At 44.1% G+C, this 18,675-nt stretch overlaps 2 protein-coding genes and 1 long non-coding RNA gene across 3 annotated transcripts in view; 1 reads left to right on the forward strand and 2 right to left on the reverse strand.

Moving 5' to 3' along the window:
* Positions 1-18,675, reverse strand: part of PIAS4 (protein inhibitor of activated STAT 4) — a 162,164-nt gene that overhangs the window by 115,923 nt on the left and 27,566 nt on the right. The gene's annotated exons all lie outside the window — the stretch shown is intronic.
* LOC138160240 (uncharacterized) overlaps positions 1-18,675 on the forward strand; it is a 36,618-nt gene that overhangs the window by 10,999 nt on the left and 6,944 nt on the right. Inside the window, exons 2-3 of the long non-coding RNA XR_011168109.1 lie at positions 5,696-5,801; positions 9,017-9,194. This is a non-coding gene — a long non-coding RNA (uncharacterized lncRNA). The remainder of the gene's footprint in view (positions 1-5,695; positions 5,802-9,016; positions 9,195-18,675) is intronic.
* NMRK2 (nicotinamide riboside kinase 2) lies at positions 5,808-18,669 on the reverse strand. Its single transcript, XM_069086825.1, has 7 exons — positions 18,530-18,669; positions 15,159-15,249; positions 13,152-13,200; positions 12,815-12,986; positions 9,092-9,163; positions 7,439-7,545; positions 5,808-6,203 (listed from the first exon to the last, which is right to left on the reverse strand). Exons 1-7 carry the CDS (start codon positions 18,553-18,555, stop codon positions 6,118-6,120), a joined length of 603 nt encoding a protein of 200 aa, XP_068942926.1. The 5' UTR covers positions 18,556-18,669; the 3' UTR covers positions 5,808-6,117.

Raw genomic sequence — 18,675 nt, forward strand, 5'->3', positions numbered from 1 at the left:
TTCTTCTTCTTCTTCTTCTTCTTCTTCTTCTTCTTCTTCTTCTTCTCCAATTGGGGTTAAGTAATTTGCTCCAGCTTACCCGGCCAGTTATCAGTTATTTTGTATGGGTGCTGAGTATCTGAGGCCAGAACTGATCCCAGGTCTCCCGACGCTGGAGCTGGCACTCTTACTCACTGCGCCACCTGGCTGCCCCTAATGCTATTATTCTTAATGTGTGTCGTCTTATCCCTGCCAATCCCATCCCTCCAACTCCCAGTATAAATTCTTTGAGAACAGAGACTATCTTACTTTTTCCATCTGTATTTCTAGCACCTAGTACAGTGCTCGGCACATAGTAGGTGCTTAATTAAATCTTGCGGATTGACTTGATGGACAAAGAAGGATATTCAAAGAGAAGTTAAGGGACAACTAGGAAATGCAAAGGGCAGGATTTGAACTGGAGCTGTCCTAATTCCAGAGTCAGCCTTTTATTCATTGTCTCCACATAACTAGCAGCATCTCCATGCTTTAGTAGATGGCTTGGGCAATTTGTTGCTGAACCAAAAGTGTCATTACCTAGTAACCAGTTTGATGATCCTTTACATTTGACCTTAGACAACTTGAGAGTGATCACTGAGTTACTACTTGGAGCTGGCAGCTGTTGTGTGATGAGAAGGGTGAAGGTCTAACCCCCTCAATTTACAGATGGGAACCAGAGACATGAAGGTCATACAGAGAGTAAGGGACAGAACTAGGTTTCATTCTAGGTCAAACCCAAGTTTTCTGATTCTGGGGTGGGGATTTTTCCCCTTACAACATGCCGCAGTAGACTATAGGGCACAAGACTTGGGTTCAAATCCTGGATGAGCTTGCTATGTGACTGGATAACTTCTCTTCTTCAGACTTCAGTTTCCTCATCTGTAAAAATGAAGAGGTTGTATTTAATCTCTAGGGACCTCTCTAACTTTAAATTCTGTGATCCTCCTTAACCCTCCAATCAGTAACAACATTTCTCTCCTGGATTGTGGGATCATAAATCTCACATAAGACACTTTTTGTTGTCAACACTTAAAAGTATTTATAATTTTGTTCTATAGCTATTTGTGTTCTATGCGATGACCTTTCTCTAATACTGACCCTTGGTGTGGAGGTGACCCTTGGCTCTCAAAGACTGTGCCAGCATGTTCTGCCAAACTGACAAGGGTTGAGGACAGGCTGCATGACCCACTGCTGACAGATGGGAAGTGATGAATGATGGAAAGAGGAGAGAAAGCATTAGCTCCTCTCTAGCTAGAAGGTTGGCTACCCGGCAAGGCATTTCTTTGGCCTGGACACTGGAAGTGTCAAAGAAAGATAGTAGCTACCTATTTGTGTTTTATCCTTCTGCTGGACTGTAAGCTGAATGAGATCAGAGGACCAGGGCTTATTCAATCCTTGTATCTCCCTAGCCTGCCAAATGAAGTGCTATTGCTGTTGTTGGGTCATATCTGACTCTTCATGAACCCATTTGGGGTTTTCTTGGCAAAGACATTGGAGTGGTTTGCCATTTCCTTCTCTGGCTCATTTGACAGATGAGGCAACTGAGATAAACAGGATTAAATGACTTGCCCAGGGTCACACATCTAGTAAGTGTCTGAGCCTGAATTTGAACTCAGATCTTCCTTACTCCAGGCCTAGCACTCTGTTTACTGTGCCCCCTAGCTGCCCTAATGAGGCTTAATAGATGGTTAATAAATTGAAATGAATTGATGATTACCCACTGTGTGTTAAATCATAGAAACACCATATGGTGATACCTTGGAATTGTGGTTAAGTGACCTTATTCTGTCTGGTTTTCGATGATTCCTTCAACAGAGATATCTATCTACTACCCCTTGCTTTAATCAACTATATTAATGAACTGCTTTGCCAAAAGCTTGCATCACCAGGTGGCCAGTCTTCCATTGATCATCCTCTACATCCTCATGTGGGCTGGTCCTCAGACAACAGACAGTGCCTTGGTAGGGCCTAGGGGGACTGGAGCTCCTTTTGAATGAGCCCTCAAGAACCCATTATCTCCTCCATGGTGTATTCCCCAGGTGGCTTTTGGGGCTAGCGAGGATTGGGGGAAGTAATGTAACATAGTTATCTGAAAATTTCATGATGTTTTAGTGGATTGCGGATTCAATGAGTAGGTTACCACTGTATGGGATAGTGACCAAAAAAAAATAATGCCATCTTGTGCTTCATTAAGAGAGGCTTAGGAGAAGCTAGATGTCACAATGGATAGAGCACTGACCCTGAAGTCAGGAGGACCTGAGTTCAAATCTGTCCTTAGATACTTGACACAACTAGCTGTGTGACCTTGGGCAAGTCACTTAACTCCAATTGCTTTGCCTTACCCCCTTCAAAAAAAAAAGAGAGAGGCTTAGCTTCCTGGAATATGGAGATCAAAGTCCCACTAGACTTATTGCCAGGAAGACCACATCTGGAGTACTTTCTTCAGTTCTGGGCATCATATATTTGGAAGAAAATTGATAAGATGGAAAGCATGGAGAGGAGTGTAACTGGGATGATAAAAGACCACAAAATCATGCTATATGAAGATTTATTGAAGGAACCAATGTTCTTTGGGGTGTTTAACCTAGAAAAGAGGGAACTATGGTGTGGGGGCAGGGTGGGATCACTCTGGCCTCATACAATTTACAGTCTTGAAGTACTTAACATAATTGAAAGATTTCTGGTGGAAGAGAGATTAGATCTGTTCTGTTTGGTCCCAGAGGGCAGAACTTGGAGCACTTGGGGAGGGGAGGAGTTGCAAAAAAATTTAAATTTGGTATAAAAAAAAAATAGAACTTTTCTTAACAATTAGAACTATGTCATAGTGGAATGGGCTGTCTCAGGAGATTGAGGCTTTCCCTTCCTTGGAGGTTTTATGGCAAATTCTGGATGATTGTTTAGATGTGGTGTAGTGGGGATTCTTTTAGGTGCATGTAATGGTCCAGATGACTGCTGAGGTACCTTCCAACTCTGAAAGGTTGTGATTCTGTAGTTCTGTCAGGAGTTGGGGTTTGGGGATCCTCCACCTTTGGGGCGAGGCCTGGGCACAGGGCACAGTGAGCTCCTTGTGGATAAACAGGGGGATGTTTACTAGTGTTATGGTAGATTATTGTATATGTAGATGATATACCCTACATTTTTCCATCACCCTCAAATATACCATTTCCATGTTTGAGAATTCCTCTTTCTCTGACCATAATCTATCAACTTTCCTTTTCTCCTTGGGCTTCCCCTTACCAAGACCTGTTTTTGTCCACACCATGACCTCCAACCCCTTGATCCCTCAGTTTTCTCCTAGCAGAATCGAGGGGGTTATGTTATGAAAGACTTTGGATACCAAACAGATGATTTTGTATTTGATCCTGGAGGTGATAGGAAGCCTCTATAGTTCATTGAGTGTGTGTGTGTGTGTGTGTGTGTGTGTGTATGAGACATGGTCAGACTTGCACTTTAGGAAATTCACTTTAGCAACTGAATGGAGGATGGCTTGGAGGTGGGGAAGACTCGAGGGTAGGGAGACCCTTGCAGACTATTGTAATAGTCCAGGTGTGAGGTGATGAAGAGAAGTATCAAGATGCTGGCAGTGTCAGAGGACAAAAAGGGATGTATTCAAAGAGATACTTCAGGGATGTGTAATGGTAATGGAGAGTCTGTCATATTTTGCAATTGAGCACGATGCTGGCACATTCGGAGTCATTGTTGGCGCTGTGCATATTGCGTTTGTACTACAAGGTGAAATCCACAGGCCTTGGCAATGGAGTAGAGCAGGGACTGTCTTTTACCTATTTTTGTACCCTTAATACTTCAGACAGTACCTGGAGCATTGCAGGCATTTAATAAATGTGTACTGACTGACCTCTGGTTCTGACTCCACCACTCTTTCTGATACGTCATGAACAGTGCTGTCACTCACAAGGCCCCTTAGCCCCGGTTCTCAGCTCATCTGGCTGTATGATGCTCTCCAGCATCCCTGTTTTGTTTCTTTACCCCATGAGCAGATTGGTTAGGAACAAATGCATTATCATAGACATGTTCTTGGTTCTATTTGAGTACCAGAACCTACTCCAGAGGAACATTCAATGGATTATGTTCTTCTGTTTTTTCCTAAAAATGGGTTGACCTTCAACTGGGACTTCAGGGTCTGGTTTTCTTTCTTTTTCTTTTTTTTTTTTTTTGCATTTTGCAGGGGTAAGGCCGAACAATTGGGGTTAAGTGACTTGCCCACGGTCACATGTCTGAGGCCAGATTTGAACTCAGGTCCTCCTGACTCCAGGGTTGGTGCTCTATTCACTAAGCAACCTAGCTGCCCCCTGGTTTTCTTTCTTAGTCTTTCATTTAACCCTAGGCAAAGTCCCATCAAGTTAGTATTGTACAGGGTACCTGTGTGCTCTTAGGGCCCAGGCTCCTACAAAGTAGCTTCTAGGTTCTCAAAAATTCTGGACTGATTCCTAAGGGTCATCACCACTGTCTTTACTCAGGAGCAGTCTGGATAGACATAGGATGGTGAGGAAGGGTGGGGTGGAGAATGTTGCTAAGAAGAGCTCATTCAGATTCTTCCCCTCCTCCCCCTTGGGGAGGCTGCATTTTTATTCTCACTGGGATTTCCGGATTTCCTGGGACAGGACAGGGTCAGCCCAGTGGAAAGAACATTGGATTCCTAGTAATCAGGAGACCTGGATTCAAGTCCAGGCACCATTCCTTGTTAGTTGTGTGACTTTGGGAAAGTTACTTATCTTGTAAGCCCCAGTTTCCTCATATGTAGGAAAGATTGAATAAACTCGAAGGCAACTAGGTAGGGCAGTGGATAGAGCTGGGCCTGGAAGATGAATCTTCCTGGATTAAAATCTAGCCTCAGACACTTATCAGCTGTGTAACCCTGGGCAAATTACTTAACTCATGTTTCTTCATCTATAAAATAAGCTGGAGAAAGAGATGACAAAACACTCTAGTATCTCTGCCAAAAAAGAAAAAACAAATCCCAGATGGGGTCACAAAGAGCTGTAAATGACTGAAATTATAATTTGATTTTACAGATGAAGAAATTGAGATTAAGTGATTTACGCAGGGTCACATTGCTAGTAAATGTCTGTGGCTACATTTGAACTCGTATCTTCCTGACTTCAGGTCCAAGTCTCTAATATACCACCTAGCTACCTCTCACTTGACTTTATAGTATTTCATATACAATATAAAAGTTTATTTTATTCCTAGACATCTGATCATTAGCAAGGCATTTCACCTCTCTGAACCTTGATTGTCTTGTGGATAAAATGGGGATAAAATATTTTCATTACCTGCCTTGAAAGCTCGAGGAGGGGAAATGGCTTCTTTATGAGACTCTGAACACCTCAGGGTTTGTAGAGAGATGAGTAAACTGATTTTCTTGCTTGATCTTAAAGGGACAGACCAGGACCAATATGGGGATTGCTTTGAGGGGAGCCACAAGGTCATTTCTAGCTTTAAAATAATCCTATGGGAAGGCCAATTTCAACCCCAAACAAGGAAGAGCTTCCTAATGATTAAAGCCAGCCCAAAATGTACTACACTGCCCGGGCAGGTGTACCTTAGGTTCTAAGGGCCTTTCCAGTGGGTGATACATGCATTCTAGGGTGGAGGAGAGGGAGAATAGATTAATACTTTAGACAGGGGTTGAACTGGATGCCCTCTGACATTCTAGGATCCTGTGACTCTGAATCCAGAGACGGTGGGTGTACACAGGAGGCACTTGGTCAAGGTCTATCAAATGGAACTGAACCGACTGGCACCAAAAGATAGAAAAACAGGTATGTATATTTAATGCTTAAGTGGATTGTGGCCATCACAAAATAAATCTTCAAACTCTTTCTATCTCTGAGACCCTGGCAGGCATTGCCCTTTCTTCAGTTGAGCCAAGCAAAGAAATGATTGCTTGTTTGCTTTGTCCGTCCTCCTCCAGAGGGAGATTCCCAGGTAGTTTCAGATCAGGTTTGGCTCCCCAGCAGTTGCAGGGCCTGGACAATCCTATGGGCTTGGTTCTGTGTGTGGTTCCTTTGGCATGATGAAGATCTGCCTAACCAGTGAGGGGCAGGCCTGGCTCCCGTTCTCACCTCTTCCCAGAAACTAGGAGCAGTTTAAGAGCATATTCTGGATATCTTCCAGGACTTGATGGCAAAGCTCATCTCTGGATTTCATCCCGTCCAGATGCACTAGAAGCAGAAAAAAAACAGCACCTCAGGGAAACAGTATAATAGAAAGGACGCTGGATTTGGAACCAGAAGGCCTGAGTTTGGATTTAGACTCTGCCAAATATTAACTGTGTGACCTTGGGAAAATCACTTAATCTCATAAAGTCCTAATATAAAATGTGAGTGCTGGATTCTGTGATTTTAAAGATCTCTTCCACCTCTTAATCTTATTTTTTAAAATCAATTTTTCCCAATTATCAAACTTTTTTTCTCCCTCCTACTTCTTCCTCTACAACTTGGGAGAGAAAAAGAAAAACAAAACTCTTGGAACAATTAAGTGCAGTCAAGCAAGCCAAATTCCCATATTAGTTATGACCGGAAATGTGTTTCTCATTCTGCGCCAAGTCCAGCTTGGTGGGCGGCACTCTTTGTCACTGGCGCCTTAGAATCATGGCTAATCATTGAGCTGATTTTAAACATAGTCCCTTCCAGGGAAAGGCTCTTCAGATCTACTAGGTATGTTAAGGTAGCAAGAGGGTTTTAATGGATAGGGTTCTGGATTTGGAGTTAAGAAGTCCTGTGTTCAAATTCTACTTCAGATACTTTCTAGCACCGTGACTCTAGGCAGGTTACAGTTCTTCATTTCCCTCATCTATAAAATTAAGGGGTTGGGTTCCATGACTTCTAAGTCTCTTCCAGTTCTAAACCTACAATGAGTCAGGTTGCTGGATTGAGAGGCAACATCCTTGTGGCATGAGTTTGAGAGAACAGGTTAGTAGCTATTCCTGGAACAGGTAGGCTTTGTTGTGCCATGGAAGGAAGATGGTGATACATTAGCTTTACTCAGTGATATTGTGGAGCCTCTTGTCCATGGAAATACTTAAATCACTTTTCAGATGATGGGGACAGATTGTCTGGAGGTGGGGGGGGGTACAGCTTGACCTCAAGGCCCTTTTAACTCAAGTTTTAGAGTCACATTTGGGGGCTGGACTTTATTCAAACCAGGATTGGTTAAGGTATGCATTACTTACGTTCACCAAAGCCCCATTGACGTTATGTGAGTCCAAACATGATGTGGCCCTTTAAGTCAAGAAACCTGTTCCAGTTTTGCCACTTAGTGCCTGTGTAACCTTGGGCAAATCTAGGTCTTAGTTTCCTCTTCTAAAAGGACTGAGCTAAATGAACTCTAAGGTTTTTTCTAGTTCTAAAGCCTTTGACAAAACAGAATGCCCCTGACGTTTAGGGGTGTAGCTCACCTACATCCACACCGTTGTTGTCCATCTCCTGCCTGTATTTCTGGTACATGGGCCAAACGTGGCCATCGAAGAGACCTGGAGGGTCAGGGACCTTATAGTTGCGGGTACTGTAGAGAGGAATGAGATGGAGAGTTAGACTGTGACACAAAGATTTCTCCAGCATTGATTGATGGAACACTGAGAAGGACCCTAGAGGGGGTCTCAGAATGGGCCCTGGCCCAGGTTTCAGGAGGCTTGGTTTACAAAATGTTTTCCTGACAACAATGAGTGATGGTAGGGTATGTAAGTTTATGTAAGCAATACCACATTAAGGTATGTATTATCAGTGAGGCCTAGAGAGGTTAAGGGATGTGATACACTTAGTAAGTGACAGAGAGCTGTGTTCTGAACAGAAGGCTCTTGAGGAGGATGTTATAGAGAGAGGATATGGGTTGAATAAGATGAGGAAAGCATACTGGATTTGGCATTGGAGGACCCAAATTCAGATCTTGGATCTGTTACCTACTATTGACTTTGGGCAATTCACCTAATCTCTCTGGGCCTCGCTTTCCTTATCTGTAAAATGAGGGGGGTTAGAGTAGATATCCTATAAGGTTCTTTCTATCTTTAAACCAGATCTTATGACTTCTGAGGTCCCTTCCAGTGTTGAGATCTTGTGATTCCAAGGCCAAGACTCTTTTATCTTTTTCACAGCACAGCTGTCACTGTGGGCCTTGGACCTTCCTCCCCTCTCTCCCCTAATCCACGATCCTTTTCTGCACATTCCCCAAAGTGTTAGGTGGGTGGGAATTTGCTCTTGCTCAATGCTTCCCTCTCTTAGTCTCCAGGCAACACAGGTCAATCTTGGGTTGAGGTTCTAGAATTGTTCCATAGTGGGACAGAGCATTTGGAGACAGAGAAACTTCATCTCAACTAACAAGTCCTTGGCCATATTTTCTGTTTTCAATTTCTTTGGCCACTACATGGGGTTCTGACCCCAGATAGCATGGGATGGGGGGGGGTGCATCTCATGTCTTAGGGTAAGACAAGGAAAAGGCTGCCATATCTTCTGCCCTGAACTCCTTCTCTCTGGGCTCCTTTGCCCCTCCACCTTGGAAAGCTGGTTATGAGTTGGTGGTGTCTCACCTCACCTTTTAGGTCGTGAGTGTCTTGGTTGCTCTGTGCCCAATAGGTATTGGCTAATGAAACATAGGGCCTTGTCCACAGCATCTTCACATGTTTGCTGTACACATGATTGGCTTCAATAGGATCAAAGAACCAACCTGTTCTTTAGTAGGAATCCTCCTTCTACAATATCCTTGACAGGTGCCCATTCAATCACCACTTGAAGACCCCAAGAGATGGGGAACTTATGCCTTATCAGGAAGCCCATTTCACTTTTAGACAATTCTAATTCTAACTGAGGCAGTTTTCCCTTACATCAAGCTCAGATACACTTCTCTGCAACTTCTCTCCAATCATTTCTAGTTTTGTCTTTTGGGACCTGGCAGAGCAAGCTTAATCTTTCCTGTACAGTCTTTGAGATACTTGAAGACAGCTGTGAATTGATTGTATTTCTCTCACTCTTTCTGTCCCCAGGTGCCTAAATCTCCAGGGTTACTGTATATCAGACAAGGTTTGCTCACTGGTCCAATGCCTGCGATCTCAGTTTACCTTCTTCTCCGCTTGCATTCCTCATATGGGACAGCCAAAAAGTAACGGCGACTGTACAAGTCCAGCAAGGGCCTGGGCAGCAGGGAAGACAAAGAGATGGATGGTTAGTGTTTCTAATGATGATTGCCCATCACTGCAAAGACAGTTTGCCTTTCACTGACCCCCAGGCATTCTGGGGGATTGGGATTTGGGCTGACAGTAGTAACTAGTCTTTATAAAACACCTTTAAGTTTATAAAGTGCTTTGCACACATTATTTCAATTAATTCTGGTAACAATTCTGAAACAGGTGCATCAGGGATGATCTTTATTTACAGATGGAGAAAAGGAGACTCTTAGAGGTTAAATGACCTGTGTAGATTCCCACATGTCTGAGTCAGGCTTTGACTCCAGACTTCAGATCCAAGATTCTATTTGCTATATTGCATTGCCTCTGAATCTTTGACAGGGTTTGACCAGCTGGAAATTTTGTTGCCCATTTAATATTTGGGGTGTTTAGGCCAGTATTTTCAGTGGTCACAGCTTGGGGCTGATGAGGCTGAGGATATCGGCTGGAGCTTCCTGTGGGAGAGCTCACTCTTTTCTGCACCCCTCACCCTTACTATGTGCCAGTGATTGTGATAGTATGTGGGTGAGGGAGTGTGAGTGGCTGAGCGCTGCCCATTGCAGTGATGGGGATACAGCTTAGAACATGAGTACTATAGTTAGGGAGTGGATTTCTCCCCTTTTAGGAGAAAATGTATAAGCTATGAATCACTTACCAAAAGGGACCATTTTTATTTAAGCCAAATGAATTAGTAAGGAAATAAAAAATTATTTTTCATCTAAGGTAATTACATTTTTTTAGTTACTGTATTATATCTAACAAAACATTAAAAAAAGGTCAACCAAAAACCCACAAAGGAAGGCCTCTAGCAAATTGAATAAATTCTCTTTGGAGGATTTGTGGGAAGATGTGGATTCATTCAGAGGACAAGAAGATTTGGAGACAGGCTGGATCTGCCTTATGGAGGAGAGTAGACACCTTGATGAGATTATGGAATCCATTCAAACACTGGAGCAACTGGGTTCTGCCACTGATTTCCCATGTGACTTTTGGTACATTGATTAACTTCTTTGGGTCTCAATTTCACATTTTTACAAAAGCTTTGGGTTTTCCTACTTCACAGATTGTGAACTTTCAGCGACAGTGTCCAAAACCCTTTAAAAAAATTCAAATTCAAACTCAAGGTGTAGTTTCATAAAACTTGAAAATAAGCATGTTTGGGGAATCAAATATTCTTTGTAATTGAAATTTCTGGTTGACGGAGGGTTAATTGGGAACCTCTTTTTTTTTTTTTTAAATTACAATTGCTCAGAAACATCAATTTACTTCTCTCTTTTTCGAGGGATGGTACAGTGAATATGGTCAAGCTGTCTTTGAAGGTATTGAAGGGTATCTTGTTCTGAACCTTGATAGTGGTTGTGAGGTTATAGGTATAGGACAGGGGTCCCCTGGAAGATAATTGGGATCTACCAGCAAGTTTTTTTGAGGCAATGGGGGTGGGTGGGTTAAGTTACTTGCCCAGGGTCATACAGCTAGTAAGTATCTGAGGCTGGATTTGAACTCCTGACTCCAGGGTCGGTTTTCTAAGCACTAAGCCACCTAACGCCCCAAGTCTTAAAGTCTTCCCTGAAAGAATTTAAAGCAGTTGGCCACCACCAATCCCCTCCTCTTTGATTGACTGGGGATTCCCAGTGGGGAGGAGAGCAGAGCCTCCAGTGATTCCCCTCTCCCAACTGACCCCGGGATTTTGCTGACAGCATCACTTCACCCCCCTGAGGCATTCCTCTCTAGGTCTTAGAGAAATGGGAAATAAATTCATAGAATGTTAGAGATGGAAAGAGAGAAAGACGGAAAGAGACCGCTGGATGTAATCAAGTCCAAACCCCTTGTTTTATAGATGAGGAAACTCAGGCCCAGAGAGGGAAGGGGTCTTGCTTAAGGTCACAGGCTCTTCTTCAATCAGAATTTGAGACCATTCTCTAAAGAAAGGATTGGGGTCAGATCCATATTATGTCAGGCATCTCCTAGAAATTGTTGAGATGAGGATTTAGTTTTCAATAAATAAATCGAGCAGTTTTTCATTCTTTTAAAGTGGACATTGTGGTTTTATAAGAGTGCTTCTGGTTACTCAAGGTTATGGGCTAGTATTTCATGGCATCCTCTGTGGGGGTGTGCCCCACACCCTCATCATCCCTGTCTCATCAGAGAGTTCTCTGGGTTGACGAATCTCTCCTCACTTAGCAAAGCTGGGCCTCAGACAGCAGTCCCTCACCAGACCAGGGTCCCAAACCTTTCTAGTTCAGTAGGCCCTGTGATAGGCAGCTAGATGGTACAGTGTATAGAGTGCTGGGCCTGGAATCTGGAAGACCTGAGTTCAAATGTAACTGCAGACATTTCCTAGCTGTGTGACTCTGGGCAAGTCACTTAACCCTGTTTGCCTCAGTTTCCTCTTTGTAAAATGATCTAGAAAAGGAAATGGCAAACCACTCCAGTATCTTTGAAAAGGAAAACCCCAAACATGGTCATGAAGAATTCAACATGACTAAATAACAACAAAAGACCTTGTGACACCTAGGCCTCCACTGGCATAACTTTCCTGAACCCAGGGTTACCTCTGGGCTAGGAAGAAGCATTAGAAGAAATCATAGGATGATAGGACCGTACGTGTAGAGCTAGAAGGGACCAAAGAGGCCATCTAGTACAAAATCCTCATTCCACAAAAGAAGGAACTAGTCTAGGGATGTTAAGGGACTTACCCAAGGTCACACAAGTAGCAGACCTTAGAGGTGAGACTTGAATCTAGGTCCTCTGACTTTACACTATGCCTCATTGAACAGAGAATCATTTAAGTTCTATTCTTAATATGATACTAGCAAGTATATTATATTATCATCATCATCATCACAGTCAAGTCTAAGCTCCTCATTTTCCAAGTGAGGGACTGAGGCCCAGAGAGGGTAGGTAACTTGCCTGAGGTCACACAGGTAGGGTGTGAAATTTGAACCCAGGAACTCTTATTCCAAATCCAGAACTCTTTTCTCTGCACCACACGGCCTTCAGCTCCACTCATGTCCTCTTCATTGCAGACAAGGGTGTGCTGGAGCCAGCTTGAACCGTGTCTCTGAGAGCCGATTGTTTAATTTTTAGGATGAGTATTTGGACCTCAGAAACCAACAAACTCTACAAATCAGGGCTTGATTTGTTGTTTTGTTGATTGTCAAGATTTAAGAAAGTGAAGGAGAAAGTTAAACTAAGAGTTATGTTGTGTGTACATTTTTTTAAGAGCAGCAATTGATAAACATTTTGGAGCACACCCTTGTGTGCAGGTAGCTGGGGGTTCTCAAGGCTATGCCAGTGAAGATCTAGTGGGTCTTACCAAGCTGGAATGCCTTCGAGTGGGGGCCAGTGGCAGCCTGGGTGCCTGTGTCTGAGCTCCAGCCTCTCTGAGCCAAGGGTAGAGTGTTTATCACCCAACCTGAATACTGGCCATCAGGTATTGGCGTTGGGGGTGTCACAGCAGTTCGTGACTACTGTCTGTTAAGGTATTGATGGATAGTGGTCTATGCTAGTGTGCTGCAGGAAGCTGCAGGTTCTTGAAGCATGGCTTGGGAAATGGACAGACCGTGGTCAAGAAGGATGGAAAGAGAATGCATTCTGGGAATGGCCCTTGTGTCTTACTTGTAACTGTAGAGCAGGAAGCCTTCCAGGATGAGGATGTGGGTGTCATCAGAGCCAGACCCCTGGGAGTTAGGTTGGATGTTGACCCCATGTGTGCGGGCAAACTTCATGGGGTTGCTTAGCCATGCGAGAACTGTGTTCAACATGGCCTCCATATCCAAAGACTCCAGCACTGGGAGGAGAAAGGGAAGGAGGACAAAAGGGGAGGAGATAAGTGAAGGCCGGTGGAGGCATGGGCACACAGAAATGTACAATGTGCACCGTTAGCTAGAAACATTTCTACACATTAAAAAAGACAGAAAAAAGATACACTTCCTAGAGCAGACACTGTCCTTACCGTCCCATTGCTTAAAGCCGTCTTCCCCGACTTCTATTTGATCTTGTGGCTGAAATATAGTGAGCAATAAAACATTGCTGCAAGCTCAGAATTATCAGTCCCCTAAAAACCTCAGGATGACCACCATATCATAAGACTTAGAGCTGCAAGAGCTCTAAACTAAAGAGCACCTAGTCCAACCCCCTTGCATTTTTGAATAATGAACATTTATTAAGCACCTGCTGTGTGCTGGGAATTTGGGGCCCTGGGCACACACACTCAAAAATGAGATAACCCTGCCCCTCAAGGAGCTTACACTCTATTGGGAAACCCCCACATTTTACAGTGAAGAAGGACTGGTGACCAGAGAGGGGAAGGTATTTCTCTCTGCTCACATAGCTGGTAAGTAACACAGCTGGAATCTGTACCCAGGTCCTTCAACTCCAGGCTTGTTCTCTTTCCATCACTATGCTGCTATTCTGACCATCATCAAATGGTCCCTTGACAAAACTATCAAAGACAATGAAACTTCAGGGAAGTTAAAGCACTGACCAGTGGTATTTTTTTCAGGCACCAGACATTATATAAAGGAGGCTTTTTAGGGGGTGAAAAAGGGAGAAGAAGATAGATACTTCTGAGGATTACACCTATGGGCATTTGCCTATTTTATCCATGTGTCAGGCTAGTCCACTTTCACCTCTCTAAAACAGGAGGAGAAGCAGTAGGGTTTGTGGAGAGCCAGACAGGTAGCAACTGAAGGGCAGAGGATCCTGACAATGGTAAGTCATCAGACACTTGGCATCTGGGGCAGGGCAGGGGTGATGGGTAGGACTAAAGTCTAGTGAGGGGCTGGGAAGGACATTGGGACTCTTGGGTTTAATGCCTAGGCATCTGAGCTTGGGGCTCAGGACATGTTCCTCTGACACTTTGCCTTGGTTAATGGAAGTGGTAGAGCATGGAATCACAGGAATTCAGTATTCCCTGAGACCCTTTGGAGAAGCTGGGTAAGCCTTTCACATCATAGGTCTGAGTAGGCCCTTAGGGTCGAGAGAGAGAGAGAGAGAGAGAGAGAGAGAGAGAGAGAGAGAGAGAGTGTGTGTGTGTGTGTGTGTGTGTGTGTGTGTGTGTGTGTGTGTGTACAGGGGGTGTCTAGACCTTTTGGGCAGAATGTTACCTTCACGGGAGCTATGACTGAGAAGTAATATTTTGTTCAAAATTGCTGTGTGGTGCTACCATACTCTCCAGCCCCCAAGAAAGGAGGTTTTCTGATGCTGAGTATTCTGCAAAAAGCTGTGTGTGGGTGGGGAGGGGTGGGGGTGAGGGTGGGGATAGGGTGGGATGTGACTATGGTAGTGGGGGAGGGAGGAAGCCAGACACCCTTCTCAAGACCTAACTTATGTTAAAGTCCCAGACTGCTCAGAGTAGCTGCAGATGGGAACTCTCCTCGGAGAGGCCTGTCAGCTTGACTCCAGCCTAGCCTATAATCTGACCCTGATGGAACCGTGCCATAGGTCTTGTAGAGGGGCTCCCATTCTGGTGTGAGGTTGCATTGGATGGTGGCAAGACTATTGGATTTGGAGTTAGAGCATATGGGTTCTGGGGTGGAACACTGACGGACTCAGTTCTAGACCAGCATATGAACACTGACATTCTTCTAGGACAGTTAACTATTGTCAACTTTGTTCTAAGCAGGAGACTAACATTCTTCTAGTCTGGAACACTAACAAGATGGCAGATGAAATAATATATGGAAAATGCTCTATGAACCTTAAAGGGCTGTATAACACTCGCTATTATTATGGCTACTACTACTAATGCTAATGATGTTCTAGGGTGGAACATTGACATTGTTCTAGGTTGAATTGATGCCGTTCTAGATGGGAATGCTGGTAGTGTTCTAGGCTGGAATGCTCTGACATGACTGCAAATAGCAGAGGTCCCCTGCGCTCCCTTCTCCTACTCTCCCTGGCTAAAGGACATACTTTCTTTCAGTGACACGGCAAACTTGTCCAGGCTTGGGATGATTACCTTGTAAAAGTCGTCCTGGTGGATCACACAGCAGTTTGGTAATGTTTTGATGAGTCTATTGGTCAGTGTGGTTTTTCCTCCATTGGTCATGCTAGGGAAAGAGGATTAAAATCAGGTAATCTGGCATCTAGGGCCCCCCACTACTACTATACTAACTTAAAGTGGCTTCAAACTGCACCAAGATTTTTAGGATGCCAGGTATAATTTATCCTTGGATGATGGTCATAGGCATCAGCTTCTTTCTGGGAAGTGACCATTCACTACATCCCCTGATAATAGCTTTTCATTCATTCATTCAAGGTCTATTAAACTACTTCTATATGCCAGGCATTGAGCATAAATAGACAGAAATGGAATGGTCCCATCCTTGAGTAGCTTATTTTCCTCTGTTTTCCTTGATTAAAGCTTTATGGATATCTGGGGCATTCAGTTTAGGATGTGTTCTCTTTCATAATTATGTTGCATGGTGTTCTGCAGGAGTTCAGCCTGGGACCTCAGGAAAGGTAGTGGGTATGTTGGTGCAAGAAGATGATGAGATTAAAAAGAAAACAAATGAAGAGGGTTTATGGTGCAGTGGGTAGAGATGTACTAGGTTTAAGTCCTATCCCAACTTTTTAACATCCCCTCCCCCAAGCAGCTACATAAGGCTACAAACTGCAGCTCAGGTTCCAATCTACATGGGTAAAAAAATCTCTGTCTCCTGGAACCTCCTTAGACCAATGAAGTCTAATAAATGAAGTTTATATTAAGTTTAATAAAGAACAGAAAGGAAAATGAAAGGCTAGCTAACACAACTGAATTCTATCTTTTTTAGAGCCAAATGATGAAGAAAAGATAAAGGCTTTACATGTTCACAACAACATTCCCACTTTAAAAAAGATCAGTTTCTAATTCTGTTATACAAACTTTATGGAAAAGATGGCCATTCAGATATAAACACTGCTGAGTTTTCACTTCTCTCATTTTTTTTTTAAACACAGGTCTTTTTCCAGAAAGGATGTCATGGCATCTAAGAGCTAGAATAGGAAGGAGCCTTAAAGGTCATAGATCCCAGACTCCTCATATTATGGATGAGGAAAATGAAGCCCAGGGAGTTGAAATGATTTGCTCATGGTTGCTCAGGTGGAACAGATGGATTTTAAACTGAGGTCCCATAATTCCAAGGCTGGATTTGAACTCAGGGCTTCCTGACTCTAGTCCCAGTGCTATTCTGTGACATTTAGCTGCCCCTATATACTACTATACTACTACTACTACTACTACTACTACTACTACTACTACTACTACTACTACTACTACTACTACTGATGCTGCTAATTGGATATTGTAGATGCATAGAGGTGATAGGGTCCCAGAACTGGAGCTGGAAAAGCCCTCAGAAGTCACCTGCCAGTTTACAAATGAGGCCCCGGGAAGTTGGGTGATTTGCCCAAGGTCACATAAGACATGTCAGACCCAGTTAGATCTTCTGACTCCGGAGCCAGGTTTCTTTCCACCTTATTATAATTTTTCAAGTGTGGACAAGAAGGAAAGGAGGAAACAAGTATTTATGAAGTGCCTACTATATTTCAGGCACTGCATAAAGTGTTTTACAGTATTATTTCATCTGATCCTCACAATAATCCTGGGAGGTAAGTGCCACTATTATCTCTGTTTTACTGATGAGGAAACTGAGGCTGAGGGAGGTTAAGTGACTTACCCAAGGTCACACAGCTAAAGTATCTAAGGCAGGATTTGAATTCAAGTCTATGGACTTGAGCTACCTCACTTGCCCCTGAGTCCCCTTCCCCCTACTTTTCTGAGATGTTAAAATTCTGCAATAAAAATTAAGACCAGCTCCTTTCCCTCCCTAGTTCTAGCGTGCTATCTGGGGTGACAACAGTCTAGTTGGTGATGTCCTGGACAGAAAACCTGCATGTTACTTTGGGGAGCTCAGTAGGGGACTGGGGGAGATAGGTTAGCATCTCCATAGTTCATTCAGCTGTGACAAACTCCACTCCCTGGCCCCACCTCTGGCATCTCACCACTCTCTGCCCCCTCTCTCCCCCTTTTTTCTGCTTCAGGGTTTCAGAATACTTCATCTTGATTCCCTGAATCCAGATGGAACAAGTCTCAGTAAGACTGACTGAGAAAGATACCAGTCCTGGTATGGGGGTGGGCAGACAGATGGGCCTTTTCCCTTTAGGTACCGTTTCTCCCTCTCTACACATCTAATGGCTCCTTGTCTTTCTGCTAGGAAAACCTAGTCCCCTAGCCCTAAATCCCTATACTGAATCCCGTGGCTCACAAAGGACAAAGGGACACCTCCTCTAGCCCTGATCCAGGGAGTGGCTCCATCTGGTGACCACATCACCTAGTCTGTCCTTCGTTGTCTCCCAGCACCCCTGCCTTCACCACCTATTATTTTTCATATTCTTCCTAGAACAGCCCCTCCAGAACCTCATCAGGGCCCCCACCCCACCTCCTACCTTTTCTGCTTTCCTCTCAAATAGCTCCTCTGATCCCATAGGACCCTCACTCCTCTCCTCTCAGTCATCTTCCAGACTCCAGAGTATCTGTCACAGATCCATGGTAGGCTCACTTGTGGGAAACCCCCCAAACAACAACTCAGGCCTACCGTCCATAATGGGATCAATGAATGACAATGAGCTCTCTTTGGGGGGTCCTGATGGACAGCTCTGGCACAGGTTTGGCAGGCAGCCTCACAATTCTATAGCACTGTAAGCTTTCCCGAGCACATTCCTTCCTTCCTATGAAGGTTGGTAGTACAGATATCATTATCCTCTTAATGTAGTGGATGAAATTAAGTCTCAGAGAAGTAAAGTGACTAGCCCAAAGACATATAGTTTTTAAGATCATTGAATTTTAGAGCTGGAAGGAACCTTAGGTAGCTTCTGGCTAGAGGCAGTGGGGGTAGGGGGGTGGATATGGGAGGGGGTAGTGGTCAGTGGAAAGAACTCCAGATCTGAAATCAGAGGAGGAAGGGTTTGAATCCTGCCTTTGCCACTGTCTCTCTGTGTGACCTTGGGAGAGTCACTTTCCTTCTAGGGAAACCTTCTAAATGAGGAGGATAGACTAGATTATCTCTGGGCTTCTCTCTGGCTCTCACTCTATGATCTTAGTTCAACCCTTGCATTTCACAGATAAGAAAAATGAGACCCAGAGAGTGAAAGAGAATTTGTTTAAGGCCCACACTTAGCAAAAGGCAGAGCCAGAACTCAGAACCCAGGCCTTCTGAGCCAGGTGGTCTGTGCTGCCTCTAACCAATCCAAATGCCTTCCCAATGTTCTCTTCTTTTCTCCTTCCCCCTCTACCACCACCCCCTGAATTTCACGCCTCAGGTGGAAAACCCAGGTTTTGGCCAAACTCACCCTCCAATGCCAATGATGTACTTCATCTTCTGTTCCCTCTGTGGGTGGGGAGTGGTGGCAGAGATGGGCTGGGGCAGGGCCAAGAATAGGGGAGTGGGAGGCAATCTGAACAAAAGAAAAGATTCTCAGGGTAAAACCACCACCCC

Source organism: Petaurus breviceps, unplaced genomic scaffold, assembly GCF_028583685.1.
Source record: "Petaurus breviceps papuanus isolate PSGF00001 unplaced genomic scaffold, PetGlider_PUasm1.0 180, whole genome shotgun sequence".
Classification (NCBI taxonomy): Eukaryota; Metazoa; Chordata; class Mammalia; order Diprotodontia; family Petauridae; genus Petaurus; species Petaurus breviceps.

Coding starts and splice junctions, on each gene's coding strand:
- NMRK2 (XM_069086825.1), bottom strand. CDS start 18,555: ATGAAGTACATCATTGGCATTGGAGG. Junction 13,201..15,158: donor ACCAGGACGACTTTTACAAG/GTAATCATCCCA, acceptor ACTATATTTCAG/CCACAAGATCAAATAGAAGT. Junction 12,987..13,151: donor CGGCTTTAAGCAATGGGACG/GTAAGGACAGTG, acceptor TTCTCCTCCCAG/TGCTGGAGTCTTTGGATATG.